The sequence below is a fragment of the Sapajus apella genome, unplaced genomic scaffold (assembly GCF_009761245.1).
Source record: "Sapajus apella isolate SASKATOON/1434 unplaced genomic scaffold, GSC_monkey_1.0 scaffold20, whole genome shotgun sequence".
Taxonomy (NCBI): domain Eukaryota; kingdom Metazoa; phylum Chordata; class Mammalia; order Primates; family Cebidae; genus Sapajus; species Sapajus apella.
In genome coordinates, this window is record NW_022436960.1 from 15,253,985 (window position 1) to 15,269,134 (window position 15,150).

A 15,150-nucleotide genomic window follows, 5' to 3' on the forward strand; every position below is an offset into this window, starting at 1 on the left:
AAGTTTTGCTTTTGTTTTTGCACCTGTAAAACCAAAGGCAGTGATTAGTAATTGTCTTGAAGCTTCATAGAATACAGCACTATGTTAATACTGTCACTTCTTTTCACAGCCGAATTTTGGTGCCTCTTTGCATATTCTAAAAGTGGAAATAGGTGGTGATGGGCAGACAACAGGTAGGATAATTTGGGAGACAGGATTTCCCCCATCAGCATTTTAATCTATACCTCACCATATAGACTGATTTCAGAATATGTGTAAACAATACAAATGCTTTTGAGATTGATTGTCGCTTATTAGATTGTTCCTTATTTTTTAACTGTAACTATTTTAAGGTATTATATAGAATATGACTGTTCTGTCAAAAACAGTATTCAGACTTTAAATTGCTTATTTAGTTGAAGTAATCAGTAGTAAACAAATCCACAGTTTTCTAAAACCTATATACACAAGACAGAGTGTAGGGACAGTTTTGAATTCTATTGATAAGTTAGAAATATTTTAATTTTGTATAGACTATATAAAATGTTATTAACTTATGTGGTAAAAACATATGTAACCAGTGTTTCAGAGATACAACTTTTTTTCTTTTAAAAAGAAAACTATCTTTAATCACTAAACCTTCAGTCTTCATTGTAACTATTTTGATTGGCTTTGGGTAGTCCATGTTATCAATTAGCAGTTTATAGGTCTTCTGTTTCCAGGAAGAAGGAAAAAAAATTCTATGATTAGATATAGCTTATTATTTATAGGTCAGATTCCATTATAATGAACTCTAGAGCATCTTCTGCATACTTGTATTCCTGCTAGTGATTTGGAAGTAATTCTTTGTTAAACAGATATGTCTATGTGGTGGTATTAGTGTTTAGGTTAAAAGAAAAAGTGCAAAGCGAAAACAAAAGAAACCTCCATAACAGAAACTTTCCCCAAGCTATTGCATTTTACTCTTAAAAGCTTTTAGGCAGAATTGATAATGATAGGCTAATTTCACTTACTAAAGCTAAATTAGAGGTAGAGATACATATACAGGCAGTTCTTGTGACTTCTGATGTTTACCTTTAAGAAGAAATGGGCAAGGGCCTCTTGGAAGGCCCTACTTAGCATGTTTGTGAACTATGGGAATATATGTGGACTTTGATAGCAGTTACCTACCTCAGGGCTATGATAATGTAACCTCTATTAACTGCAGATGTTAGTGTAGAATTTTGTTATTCTTAGAGTGGATATGTATACTTATTCCTTTTTTTTCTCAAAACTCTTCCTATATCAAGACATATTATAGGCTAAAGGTGTGGGGTCTGAGAACAGGGCCCAGGAGCCCAGGGAGTCACATCCAGAGCTGATAAGCTGTAAGTTGAGATAATGAGAACTACAAGTTGGACATGGGGATTTGAAAACTGCAGAGAGAGGACATGGAATTTGAAAACCACAGAGAGAGGACATGGGGATTTGAAACCCACAGAGAGAGCAAAAGCCCAGAAGAATGAATAATGGGAATTTTTAGTTATATGAAGTGATAACATTTCTCTCAGTACTGCTTATAATAGAAGGTCATGGTTTTATTAAGACTTTTATAATGCTTAAGATAATGAAAAAGGATGAAATAATATGCTTTTATCATCCATCCTTAAGTTGTATAAGATTATAATTTGCCCAACTTCAGGATTAGAACTGGAATACTGCTTTTGTGAAGTGTGTTGGGGGGGTGTGCCGGGAGTGAGATGGTCCTAGGAAGTACCATTCATGGATCATTTTCTTCCATTTTTGCTCTCCTCTATTCAGATGGCACTGAGCCCTCCCACATGCACTATGCACTAGATGAGAATTATTTCCGGGGATATGAGTGGTGGTTAATGAAGGAAGCTAAGAAGAGGAATCCTAATATTACACTCATTGGTAAGAAATGAAGTTTGCAACGCATCTTCAGTGTCTTTTCCTTTAATTTTTAAATTCTGAATCATGTTGGTGGAATCTCTGTTACTACTGAAGTACTCATAATATCATTAATACTATCAGTATTCTGCCAGCAGCAAAGCATGTGCCAGGGGTGATCCTTTCTGTGCCCTTGTATATTATATTGAATCCTTATGATACCTGTGGAGTAAGGCATGACTCTTTCCATTTTACAGGAAGAAGCAGTAGAGGCTTCAGAAGGTTATGTCACTGACCTAAGGTCATAGACAGTAAATGGCAAAGTCAGTTTTAGCACCTAATTCTTTGTTTCTATGATGCTAAGCTACTTTCCCTCACAAAATCTGTCATCAATATTTGTAAAAGGGTAATTCTATTCATAAAACTGTATATTACATGCAGTGGTACACCTAACTAGTTACAAAATTGTATACTACATGTATTAGTAAATGCCATTTTTAGAAAAGGTATATACAAAAGTGTTTTTTGTTTGTTTGTTAGTTTTTGAACTTCAACAATATGCTGGTCACTGTTCTAGGGACTCAGGAAGCCAATCCAGCCCCCAGTTCCTGCACCTGTGGGGGTTAGGTTCTATTGGAAGGATCATTGGCTAGTTGCTTAAATGGGACTATATACATTTCACAGTTCTTTGAGAATGCCTACAGAGCCTGTGAAATATTTCAAACATCCAGAGTGGTAGGATTTTTTTCATCATTTGAAATGAATTTGATTTTTTGAAACAGGCTTAAATTCAAACGAAGTTAAATGAAATTGATTCGTTTTAAAGACCTGATTTCAAGTTATTTAAAAAATAATTTTCTCAACAATAAGGATTAAATTAGTATTTTCTAAGTTAAAAGAAATAGGAGTAAGTATGTTCTTTATAAATGGGCTTTTGTAAGAGATTACAGAAATGTTGTGAGCAGTAAAAACATCACTGAATCAGCACATATTCATTGGACTGCTGCCAAGGTCAGACCTCATTTAAATGTAGAAAATATGGCATGCTAAACCATGTCCTAACAAAGACTTACACATGGTGGGCCTTCAGATAGCATTTAGCATTTCATTGTCTTCAAGAATTCCATTACTCCAATGTTAACGTTTCTTATGTGATACACTTAGGCGTTCCTGCTGAGTTTAGAAAATAAGCATTTTGTCATTTTGATTTTCATTTTTTTCAGTGGTGAACTAGTTTGGTAATATATTTGTTGCTGAGGAACATAACTGTTGAGCTTATATTAATATGTTAGTAACAATTTAGATTTAGAATTTTAATAAGTACTTTTCTACTTTTCTCATTTTTTAACTTAAACATAAATCAGGGTTATTGGAAGAACATGGACTCATTTGATGTGTATCACTTAACAAGGGTATATTTCTCTATTGAGTCACTGCCATTTATAGTGATAGAAGAACAAACTAGTTTTGCTAAATTAGATTGCCTAATTAATATTTTAAGGCCCTTTAAATTGTAAGAAGATGTACTGGTGAATGATAAATTTGTGTTATACATAACTCAAAGGAGTAGTTTGGCATAAGCCTTTTAGAATTCTTTGGTTTGACCTCAAAGAACAGAAGTTGAATATTGAACATTCCAACAGTGAGTGGAGATGTTAAGTTAAAACATACGGTACATTTCTTTCTACTGGTAAGTGTCTTTGAGAGAGGTGTTTGTCTTTGTTATTTTTGTTTTTCCTGGAAAGAACATTTGAAATTATGGGACCTGACTCGAGGGATCAATAAGAAATTATAGGGTCTATAGATTGGAAAGGATTTCAATAATTTTTGTATGGCATGTAATCTTTCCTTTAGTCAGATCTGTATTGATTTTTTGCTAGTTGAATGCTTAAAAATTTTTTTTTTAATTTTCAGCGGCACCAACACCATTATACCTCCTCTTTCTTTGCCTCTTCCCGTCTCTCTGTAGGGTTGCCATGGTCATTCCCTGGATGGCTGGGAAAAGGTTTCAACTGGCCTTATGTCAATCTTCAGCTGACTGCCTATTATGTGGTAACCTGGATTGTGGGTGCCAAGCGTTATCATGACTTGGACATTGATTATATTGGAGTTAGTAATGTATTTAAAATATGATTAAGTTTTAGATATTTATTTGTAATTTAAAAACATAATTTGATTTTGTGGTACTTTTTGACTAACCATTTTATGTCTTGAGGCTAATTTGTCCTACTGGGGTGTTTGATAATAACACAAACTAAGTACATGTGACCATTTATTGCTCCCCTTTGCCCATCCCAAATGTTCCCACTTTTGAAAACTGTACTAAGGGTATACCTCCTTTCTCTGAGCTGGGTTTTTTGTTCTTTTCTTTGGTATCAACCCAACTCAACTCCTCCTTCAAAGCTTTCTCTGGTTTCTCTGGTTCCTACAACAATATTGTGTTTCTATACAGCTTATGGGTTAGTCTCATTTTATTCTACTGTTGTCCTAAGCCAAAGATTGGCAAACTTTTTATTAAAAGTCCAGAGCATAAATAGTTTTGGGTTTGTGGGCCAAATGGCAATACTGAGGATCTTGAGGTAAATATATTGCTGTTTAAAATGTAACCATTTAAAACTAAAAACACTTATAGCTCTGAAGATGTAAAATTACAGATGATGGGCCAGATTTGACAGGCGAGCTGAAATCTGCTTCCACCTGTCCCAAACTGTTATTTAGCACCTTTTAAAGATTTAAAAAGTGTGAAACATGATACCATGTCTGGCTTATCTATTGGCTAGGTGGATGCATGCCTCAGACTGCATTGTACCCCACACAGCCTTAACATACACGTAGTGGACCTCCATAATCATTTGCTTATTAATATACCATCAGTTAAAACTGATACTTAAACATTTTCATGTAATCATGATTTAGATTGTTAGGAAACAATTATTGAGCTCCTACTGTGTTGCAGGAACTGTGACTGTAGTATTGTAGGGCTACTAAGATTAATAAGCTCTTGTGTGCTATAAGAGAGGTAGACACTGGAACATAAAAACTGCAATACTACATGATGATACAGGACATGAAGATGAGCCAAGAGCTGGAGGAAGCCAGAAGAAAGGATATACTAATTTTTGCCATTTTTTTTCCAAATTATGACTGAAAATATTTATATTTGAGAACTTTCTTTTTTCTTTTTTTTTATGAGACAGAATCTCGCACTGTCACCTGGGCTGGAGTGTAGTGGTGCGATCTTGGCTCACTGCAACCTCCGCCTCCTGGGTTCAAGTGATTCTCCTGCCTCAGCCTCCTGAGTAGCTGGGATTATAGGCGCTCACCACCAGGCCCAGCTACATTTTTTTTTATTTTTGATATTTTTAGTAGAGACGGGGTTTCACTATATTGGCCAGGCTGGTCTCAAACTCCTGACCTCGTGATCCACCCACCTCAGCCTCCCAAGGTGCTGCGATTACAGACATGAGCCACTGCACCCAGCCTGAGAACTTTCTTAAATGTCAGGACATTTATAACCCATAGTGAGACTAAATGTAGGTTTGGTCTAATAGCTTTCTGTTATGGTATGGTCACAAGTAATGGGTGATTTACATCTTGTTTAGATTCATGATAACACTTGCTGTCGTGAGGAGTTTCATTCATAAACTCTTTTCCTGTATCATTGGAGTAAACAGACCTGCACCTGGATTCTAGGATCATCTCTGTTAACAGTTTTCTCAACCGTGGAGTTACGGAAGTTCTTTCAATTCTGAATTTCCGTGCTTCATGATTCTAAACCTAATCAATAAATATGTGCCTTTTATCCATCCTCATTCAGAGTTTGCTTTTGTGACTAGTGTATTACTGTGATTCTCTGCGTATGCTTTAAGACGTTACTTCTATACATTATACATGTTAATACTTGGCTTTCAGTGTGCCTGTAGGGATCTTGTCATAACTGTTATAATAGTCTCCATATCTATTAGTTTTCCAATGCCTAGTATAGTCTCTGGCACATGTTGCACTGTCGATATTTGTTGAATGAATTAATGAATATTCCATTATTTAAAACCTTTGGAATAAATGACTTTTTGAAAAATACTGAATATTTTAATATTTTTTAAAATATTATTTTAATTTTTTAAAAGTTATACTATCTTAAAATTATCTATAAATTCTATGGCAGGATATTGCATAAGGTTAAAAAATGGCTTATCAGGTAATATGAAAGATGATGAGAGAAATGATATCTTAATGATGTACTTTCTGACCTTTCGGAACTTTCAATTCAGACTTTTTTGACTTTTTGTTTTGCAGATTTGGAATGAGAGGTCATATAATGTCAATTATATTAAGGTATGTACAACTTTAATATCTTTCTGTCTTTAACTTATTAGTGAATAATTCCTTATGGTTCCAAACACAGAAATTAGTAGGAAATTTGTGTTGGAAATACCATATTTTTTATACTACAGTCATTTATTTTGCTGGTTGTGACATGAAATTCAAGCAAAATCTTAACAATGTTTATATTATTGATATTAAAGCATGTCTAATTCTTTGTGAGCCCTGCATTGTCTTTGTCTAAAGGGTCTTGTTGAATTTTTCTATTTTAAAATTAATTAGTTTTGGAATTCTGATAAATTTTATGAAGCAATTATATCATTTTAGACTTGTAGGACTTCAAGAAGTGTAGTTTTTTTCTTTGTCTTTTGTCAAAATTTGTGGCATATGTTCTCATTCTTGTTTTCCTTTGGAGTATATTATAGTACATGTTTCTCTTCATGTACATGTTTCTATTGGAGTATATTATAGTACACGTTTCTCTTCATGATTAGCAAAGAGGTAGCAATAACATCTGCTAGTTGTGTTATTTTTGAGCCACTTCTCCTAACTATTTACCTCCATTTAATTCTCACAACCTACCTATGAGGCAACTACCGTAATTGTTATTTTCCAGCCAAGGAAAAACAGAATAATAATTTCTGCCATTGGAAAAAAATGGCAGTTTTACTTTTCAGGTGGAGCTGTTCTCTAGTTTACTTTTCAGTTCCTTTGTCTCACTTTATGTATCTTATCCAAGAAATATAATTTTGTGACAATATTTTATTTCAGGTTTTAAAAAATTTTCTTTAGTTAAAAATTTTTTTAAAAAAGCTTCCATAGGTTTTTGGAGAACAGGTGGTATTTGGTTACATGAGTAAGTTCTTTTGTGGTGATTTGTGAGATTTTGGTGAACCTATCATGTGAGCAGTATACACTGAACCAAATTTATAGTGTTTTATCCCTCACCTCCTTCTCATCTTTTTCCCCTCAGTTTCAAAGTCCATTGTATCATTCTTATGACTTTGCATCCTCATAACTTAGCTTCCACTTATGAATGAGAACATACGATATTTGGTTTTCCCTTCCTGAGTTACTTCACTTAGAATAATAGTCTCCAATCCCATCCAGCTTGCTGCAAATGCCATTAGTGCATTCCTTCTTTTTTTGTGGCTGAATAGTATTCCATCATCTACATATACCGCAGTTTCTTTATCGACTTACTGATTGATGGGCCTTTGGGCTAGTTTCATATTTTCGCAAATCCAGCAATCCTGCTACTGCGTATCTATCCACTGGAAAAGAAGTCATTGTCTGAAAAAGATACTTGCACCTGCGTGTTTAAGGAAAAAATTTTTCTTTAAATTCAGTGTTTTATGTCCTTAAATAGATATGGTTCAATATATTTCTTTCATCTATTCATTTAATCAGAGAGCATTTATTTACTTAACACTAGTTTTTTAGGCATTGTGCTTATGGTTGGAATATAAGGATAGAAAATATTATTTTCTACTCAAAAGGATTTTGTATATTGGGAAGTGTGGTATAGAGTCAGATATAGACAGTTAAAATGTGTCACAATTTCTCTAATGGAGTAATACACCTATAGGGTTCAGAAGGTGCACAGAGGAGATGACACCTCTGCCTGGGTTGATTAGAGGAGGTGATGTATAATTTGAATCTTCAAGAAGGGATAGATAGGAACTCTCCACGTTGCTAAGGCAGGGGCATAACATATGCAAAGAAGTGAAGACTGAGAGGCAAAGGGATTTGGGGGAAAAACAAATCATGAAAGATGTATTAGAGGAAGAGTGGAGCCACTGACCCCCGTTAGTAAGCCAATGTATTCACTGAAATAATGGCATATTTTCATTCATCTGTCATCGTAGGGGTAGAGAAGGCATAGGTTGAGAAGATCTGTTGCAGCCAGAGCTAGGTAACTCAAGGTCAATTCCAGGTTGAAGTAGGCAGGTGGGAGTGTGGTGATGTGGGCAGAAAGGGTGAGGGAGTCAGGGCAGGGCAGTGGAGCTAGTAATAAGATTGGAGCACAGGAATTATTCGTGAAAAGTCATGACTGCTATGAGCACAGGTCTGATAAGAGCAGTAAGGGGACAGAGCAGAAGCCAAGTTGGTACACGTGTAGTGGATAACTCTGTAATCAGGTGGATGGCATTGCTATAGCATCCTCATAGTGAAAGGTGATGAACTTTTTAAATACCCAAATTTGACATTTCAAATCTTAAGTTTTATTTTCTTGTGATCATACACGTGTCTCTCTTGTGTTCTTTTCATTTGAGGGAAGCATTAAAACTATTAGAGTCTGGTTTCCATTTTCTTTTAAACTAATGAAATAAGACCGGGTGGTATTTTATTTTAACTTTTTTACTATTAAGAGTTTGTTGCTGACTCTAATGCATTCTAATTCAACTAACCTGGTTTGAAAGACAAATTCTTACTTTAAGACACATTCTCAGGGTTTTAAACAGTTCAGACATCATTTCCTTTTCTCTTAACCTTTAGTTTTCCTGTAGTAAAATCTCTCAGGAAAACAAAATCTTTTTACTTTGTGTTTGCCATTTTTTTCCAGTAAGATTTTATTGGAATCTGTGTTCTGTTTGTTGAAATGCCTATTGTAGTCCAGGCGTGGTGGCTCACGCCTGTAATCCCAGCACTTTGGGAGGCTGAGGGGGGTGGATCATCTGAGGTGAGGAGTTTGAGACCAGCCTGGGCAATATCGTGAAACCCCATCTCTACTAAAAATACAAAAAAATTAGCTGGGTATGGTGGCAGACATCTGTAATCCCAGCTACTTGGGAGTCTGAGACAGGAGAATCACTTGAACCTGGGAGGCACGGAGGTTTTAGTGAGCCGAGACCGTTCCATTGCACTCCAGCCTGGGCAACAAGAGCAAGAGTCTGTCTCAAATACACACACACACACAAAAGAAATGCCTATCACAAACAGTTCAATAATGACAAATGAATGTAGGTGCTCGGACTGGATAACCTTAATAAATACATATTTTATGGGACAACAAGATGACCCCTGGAAAGAATAAGGATTTGTTTTTAACAGTAGAAATAAATAAAATACAAAGGAGTAATTTATCTAAAGATGACAAGGGTATTGTTTCTGTTTTTTTCTGTTTTCCTTTTTTTTTTTTTTTTTTTTGCTATGGATATTTATAATTTACTTTGGTTTTCAGTGGTGTTCTTAGGTTTTCTAAATTGTGTCTGGAAAATCTCATCTAGGATCTAGGATAGTGGATGGAAATGGAAGGGTGTGTCTTTGGACCTTCATTCAGTTCAACCATAATAAATTCCTTTCCATTTATCTTATAAATAGAGCTTCTATTTAAGCTTTTTCTGGAGGAGAAAATTCTGTAACAAAAACAGAATCTGAAAATATGTTAGGTAAAACTTTGCTCAAAAGAATGCTGCTATTCATAATGACTTTGGGATGGAAATTTATTTAGAAATCACAGCATGTAGACTTGTAAATTTTGGAATGTTATTAAAATACAATGTATAAAAAAGTAAGTCTTACTGGGATTGTCTAGCACTAGTACTAGAAAAGCTAGATACATCCATAGTGAAAAATGCAAATTTGACCAAGTTGCTCTTCCTCTGCTCTGGAAGAATAAGAAGAACTTCAGGGTGATGAAATTCAGGATTGATCTCCTGCTAGAGGGATAGGGATTCTCAATCCTACTGAATCTCGAGAGTTGGTCTCTGTTTTCTATGAAGCATCTGTTCATGCAGCTTCTAGGGTGTCCTAGGACTCAATTGATCCGGTTTGAAAGGTGAACTTAGATTGCCACCTCTAATTCTTACCACATTTTCTAAAATCCTATGATATATCTGTTTGAAGAAACCGTCTATTGAAAATTATACCATTGATTTCATGAGCTTTTATTATTTGCCTCCTAAAAGAGCAAATTAATTGGAAATTCCCCTAGTTCAGAGAAATTGGAATGGAATGTGAAGAGAGAGCTTTTGAAATTCTTTGTTCTTTCTTAATTTCTTCAATCAGTATTGAGCATCTGCTGCTAGAAATTTCTATGTCCTTGGGGTTATAATGGTGGGCGTATTTGGATCCATTCATCAAGAAATGCTTATGGTATGAAATCTGATTTCCTGATCCTGTGTAAAATGATGTATCCTTTTCTCTGCTCTAGATTTACATATAGGTAATCCATACATTTTGGTCTGTACCTGCCCTTTGATTTTCTAATACATCCTGTTAGTTTTGGTGTCTTGCTGAATGTGTTTGCCACCTAAGGGTGAGGGCTCCATCTCATACTTCTTTTAGAGTCATGATGGCCCCAAGCATAGTATTGAGTACTAAAGTAGATACTGTTTGTGCTTTGCCAACTTCTCTTTAGAATTTAGCTTGTTACTTTTAATTTTTGTGGGTGGACAGTCCTACAGGTAAATTTTATTTCCTCTCCGGTTTAATAATGGCAAAATATTTGAAGATGTTGGAAATTACTTAAAATGATAATATAAAGCATTTTGCCAAATGGTATAATTAATATGTTACCCATTTTATTATTATGTCTGCACAGGAAACTACCTGGAAGAATGCATAGCAAAATAATGGTGGTTATTTCGGGGTAGTACTATTTGATTATTTTTATTTCAGTTTCCCACCACCTATATTTCTATGGTTAAATGTAATTTTAAAGTCAAAGTGAAAATCCTCTAAAACACTTTACTCCTTCTGTTTTTTTTTTTTTTTCATTTTACATACCTAGTGAAGTAGGTTATTTTAATGATAATGCTTTTATTTTCCATAAGAGGCATGTTTCTATTGAGAAAATATAGTATTGAAATTATCATCCATGAGGTCAGGAGTTCAAGACCAGCCTGGCCAGCATGGTGAAACCCCATCTCTATTAAAAAATACAAATATTAGCCAGGCATGGTGGCATGTACCTGTAATCCCAGGTACTTAGGAGGCTAAGGCAGGAGAATTGTTTGCACTCAGGAGACAGAGGCTGCAGTGAGCTGAGATGGTCCCACTGTGCTCCAGCCTAGGTGACAGAGTGAGCCTCTGTCTCAGAAAAAAAAAAAAGCTATTTTCCAGACTGCTGATTTTTAACAATACTTTATCTATCTTGGTCATAAATTCAACAGCTAAAAATTCATTTGTATCCTTTCATATGCTCTGTTTATTACTTTAAAAGGTATTAAGAAAAATGCTGAACTATCAAGGTCTCCAGCAAGTGAAAATCATAGCAAGTGATAGTCTCTGGGAGTCCATTTCTGCTTCCATGCTGCTTGATGCCGAACTCTTAAAGGCGATTGATGTTATAGGGTAAGGCACATTTTACTTGGAAAACTAGCAGTTTCTGGTTGCTTTCTCTGTGTATCGACTATATTTTTCTTGCCTTTTCCCCATTTGATTACATTTTCAGAAGGTAGCGCTCCTGTATTTACTTACCTGAAGCACGCATAGCTCATAGTTCATTACTTTCTCTTTTAAATGTATTTTAGGATCTTTCTATGACAAATATGATTAATAACTTTTAAAAAACATGTTGATGTTTGGAATAATAAAACAGGGCTTTGTTTTAGATTAAGGGGCAGAGTAATACCTGTATGTAATTTCAGAAATTATAAAGACAGAGTTGTGAAATTAGTTTCTAACTCTCAGATATTCTATGGCTGGAGGTTCTTGCATGAACACATTTGTAAATGGTTCATTATGGTCACTGACGATAACTTTTATCATGCTTCCTTAGTAGTATAGTTTTGACCCCTACTCTTATTTCATTTCTGCCTTTTAGCCCTCTGGGCCTTGACCTCATTGGATGAATTTTTTTAAAAAGGGAATTTATATTTTATCTACCATGACACAGGATATAAGCATTTGAAAAATAGAATATGTGTGTGTGTCTGTGTGTGTGTGTGTGTGTGTGTGTGTGTGTGTGTGTGTGTGTGTATAGAATTCCTTCTTTATCCAGTGTGAAGACTGATTGATCTCTCCATGTGCCTTACTTTTAAAGAAAGATTTTGAATATACACAAAAATAGGCAGAATAATACAATGAATATCTATGTTTTTATCACTCAGCTTCCTGAACTATGAACCCATGGACAATTCTTCATCCATGCACCTATCTACTCCTCTTCCCTTCCTCCCTACATTACCTTGAAATGAAGTCCAGACATTATATTATTTCTCCCATAAAAATATTACTGTGTGTGTATCTCCAAAGATAAGGATTATTTTTTTAGTTACCATAAACAATACCATTATTACACCTAAAATGTAATAGTTTTTTGATATTATTAAATATTCATTATTATTATTTTAAAATTTTATTTGAGTGAACCTGGAGCCCTTTAAAATTCATACATTGTGAATTGGTTGATATTTAAATCTGTTCTGATCTTTAGGTTCTTGCTCTTTTTCTTTCTTTTAATTTGTTGAAGAAGGGGGTTGTCTTATAAACTTTCTGTCAGTCTGGATTTTACTGATTTCACCCTTACCAGGTGCCAGGCTGGAGTGCAGTGAAGCGATCTTGGCTCACTGCAACCTCCGCCTCTTGGGTTCAAGCAGTTCTCCTGCCTCAGCTTCCCAAGTAGCTGGGACTATAGGCACACACCACCACGACCAGCTAATTTTTGTATTTTTTAGTAGAGACGGGGTTTCACCATATTGGCCTGGATGGTCTTGATCTCTTGACCTCGTGATCCACCCACCTCAGGCTCCCAAAGCGCTGGGATTACAGGCGTGGGCCACTGTGCCTGGCCTTCATCTATCCTTTTTAATGATTTTGAAATTGGTAAAGGTGTGATTAGGTTAGATTTAGGCTTCAGTTTTTTTGCAAGATAAATTACATTTCTTCATTATATTTAAACATTTTATACATTGAGATTAAAATGGAATTTTTGCTGTTGTTAAAGCTTTCATAAATATTTGAAATCTTGAAGGAAAACAAACGTGTTCATCTTAAATATATTTTCTTATGAAAAAATATGAAAGGAGTTTTACTGTATCTTCATGAAGGATTTAGTTGTGTATTTCATTTTTTTATGATATAGGCATTTTAATGTAATGAATATTCCTCTGAGTACTGCTTTAGATTTATCTCATAGGGCTGTTTTATCATTAATTTCTAATATTATTACATTGTGGCCATTTAATACCAAATGAATTATTTACATTTTTTTTTGGAAATTTCTCAGGAGCTTATTAAAAAAAATCTGAAAAATCCTTCACATTTTTCTTGACTATCTCATATTTTGACTTTTAAGATGTATTCTTTATTAGGATATAGAATTGACTGTATAATATCTACTTTTTTGATTATATTTTTCAGGTATTTTGTATTTTAACTATTTTGTCCACTTGAACTATTTGGGGATACCAAGTGTGCTTGTTTCCTTGTATTAGTGGGATCTATTTCTCTTTTCAACCTTAGCGCAGTTTTTGCTGTGTGGAAGTTTCTGCTTTGTTATTTGGTACATAAATACTGATGAATGTTTTATTTTTATTATGATTTATGACTATTATCTTTAGAATATGCCATTCTTTGTCTTGTTTAAAGCTTCTCGATTTGAATTCTACTTTCTGTGTGACTAAGAGTTCCCTGCTTTCTTTTCTTTAGTATTTGCCTGTTATATATTTGCCCTTTTATTCTTTACCTTTCAAGGGCATTTTCCTTTAGGTGCATTGCTTGCGTGTAGCATAGAGTTAGATTTTGCTTTTTTGAAGCTCCTCTCATAATGTATATTTTAATGAATGAGTTAAACTCATTTTTAGATATAACTGATACTTGTGTTTTCTATGCTACTATATTGTCTTTTGTTATTGAATGATTTATACTATGCATGTAGTAATACAAGCTATCCTGTTATGTAATTTGTTTACTTCATATTTATTTAAATAGGTGTTTCTTTTGTTATTTGGCAAGGTTTGTTATTGGTTCTGTCAGTTATATTTATACCTTTATACCAGTATTTTCAGCTGGCAATAATTTTGCCTCCCAGGGGACATTTGGCAATGCTTGGAAATATTTTTAATCGCCACAAATAGGTAGGGTGGTGCCACTGGAATCCAATGGATGGAGGCCATGAATGTTTCTAAACATCCTAGTATACAGGGTAGTTTTCCCATAACAAAAAATTATCCAGCCCAAAATATTAATGGTGCTGAAGTCAAGGAACTGCTTCATACTAATACTCTTGGTTTCCTCTTTATTTAGTTATTGTCTATGGATTTATTATAAGCAGTACTAAAATCATTTGATAACTTCTTTCTCCTCTTTTCTCCCCTACCATGGAGTTTTAATTGCCAGAATTATCTTAGTTTTAATTTTTGTACTCTTATATGAACTTACATGAACTTAAACTTCTACTATATTCATTTGACAGCTGCAAGTTATAACTGTTTACTCCCAAATAATCTGCAAACTTAGTTTACATTTCACCTTCTTTTTCTCTTGTCCTATTTCATGTAGCTATATTAGTTGTACTTTAGCCAAGTGTGTAATATTTATATGCTATTTAATTATTATTTCTTTTAATCTAGCTCTATTATTAAACATATTAAATGCTCACCTTCAAATCTTTGGCCGAAGTTTCTCTCTTGGTTTCTTGGATGTCAGAAGTGTAATTATCTATTACATGTGTCAGAGAGTGCTAATGGAAACAATATTTCTTGATGTGTTTAGATATTTATTGATGTTTATCTATGACCTTTATACTTGAAGGACAGTTTGACTGGATATAATCCTTTTTTAATCCTTGAGTATCATAAACTTTGTTCCATTTGTTATTTACATAAAATGTTGCTGTTAAGAATTTTGACTCCAGAGATATTTTCTTTTCCTTATAAGTAACTTGACACAATTCCTGTTATGTCCAAAGAATATTTTTATTTATCTTTAAAGCTTAGTTGTTGTATATACTTCACTATTTCCAGATATATGGTAGGGGCCTCTTTTTTTTTTTTTTTTTTTTTTAAAATT

At 34.3% G+C, this 15,150-nt stretch overlaps 1 protein-coding gene across 5 annotated transcripts in view; it reads left to right on the forward strand.

The window, feature by feature from the left end:
- The window catches only part of GALC (galactosylceramidase), a 65,188-nt gene that overhangs the window by 5,049 nt on the left and 44,989 nt on the right, over positions 1-15,150 (forward strand). For all 5 annotated transcript variants that reach the window (XM_032287695.1, XM_032287700.1, XM_032287696.1 and 2 more), the window contains exons 3-7: positions 110-173; positions 1,780-1,893; positions 3,839-3,978; positions 6,166-6,204; positions 11,360-11,490. In XM_032287695.1, the coding sequence (XP_032143586.1) occupies positions 110-173; positions 1,780-1,893; positions 3,839-3,978; positions 6,166-6,204; positions 11,360-11,490 (488 nt within the window). The remainder of the gene's footprint in view (positions 1-109; positions 174-1,779; positions 1,894-3,838; positions 3,979-6,165; positions 6,205-11,359; positions 11,491-15,150) is intronic.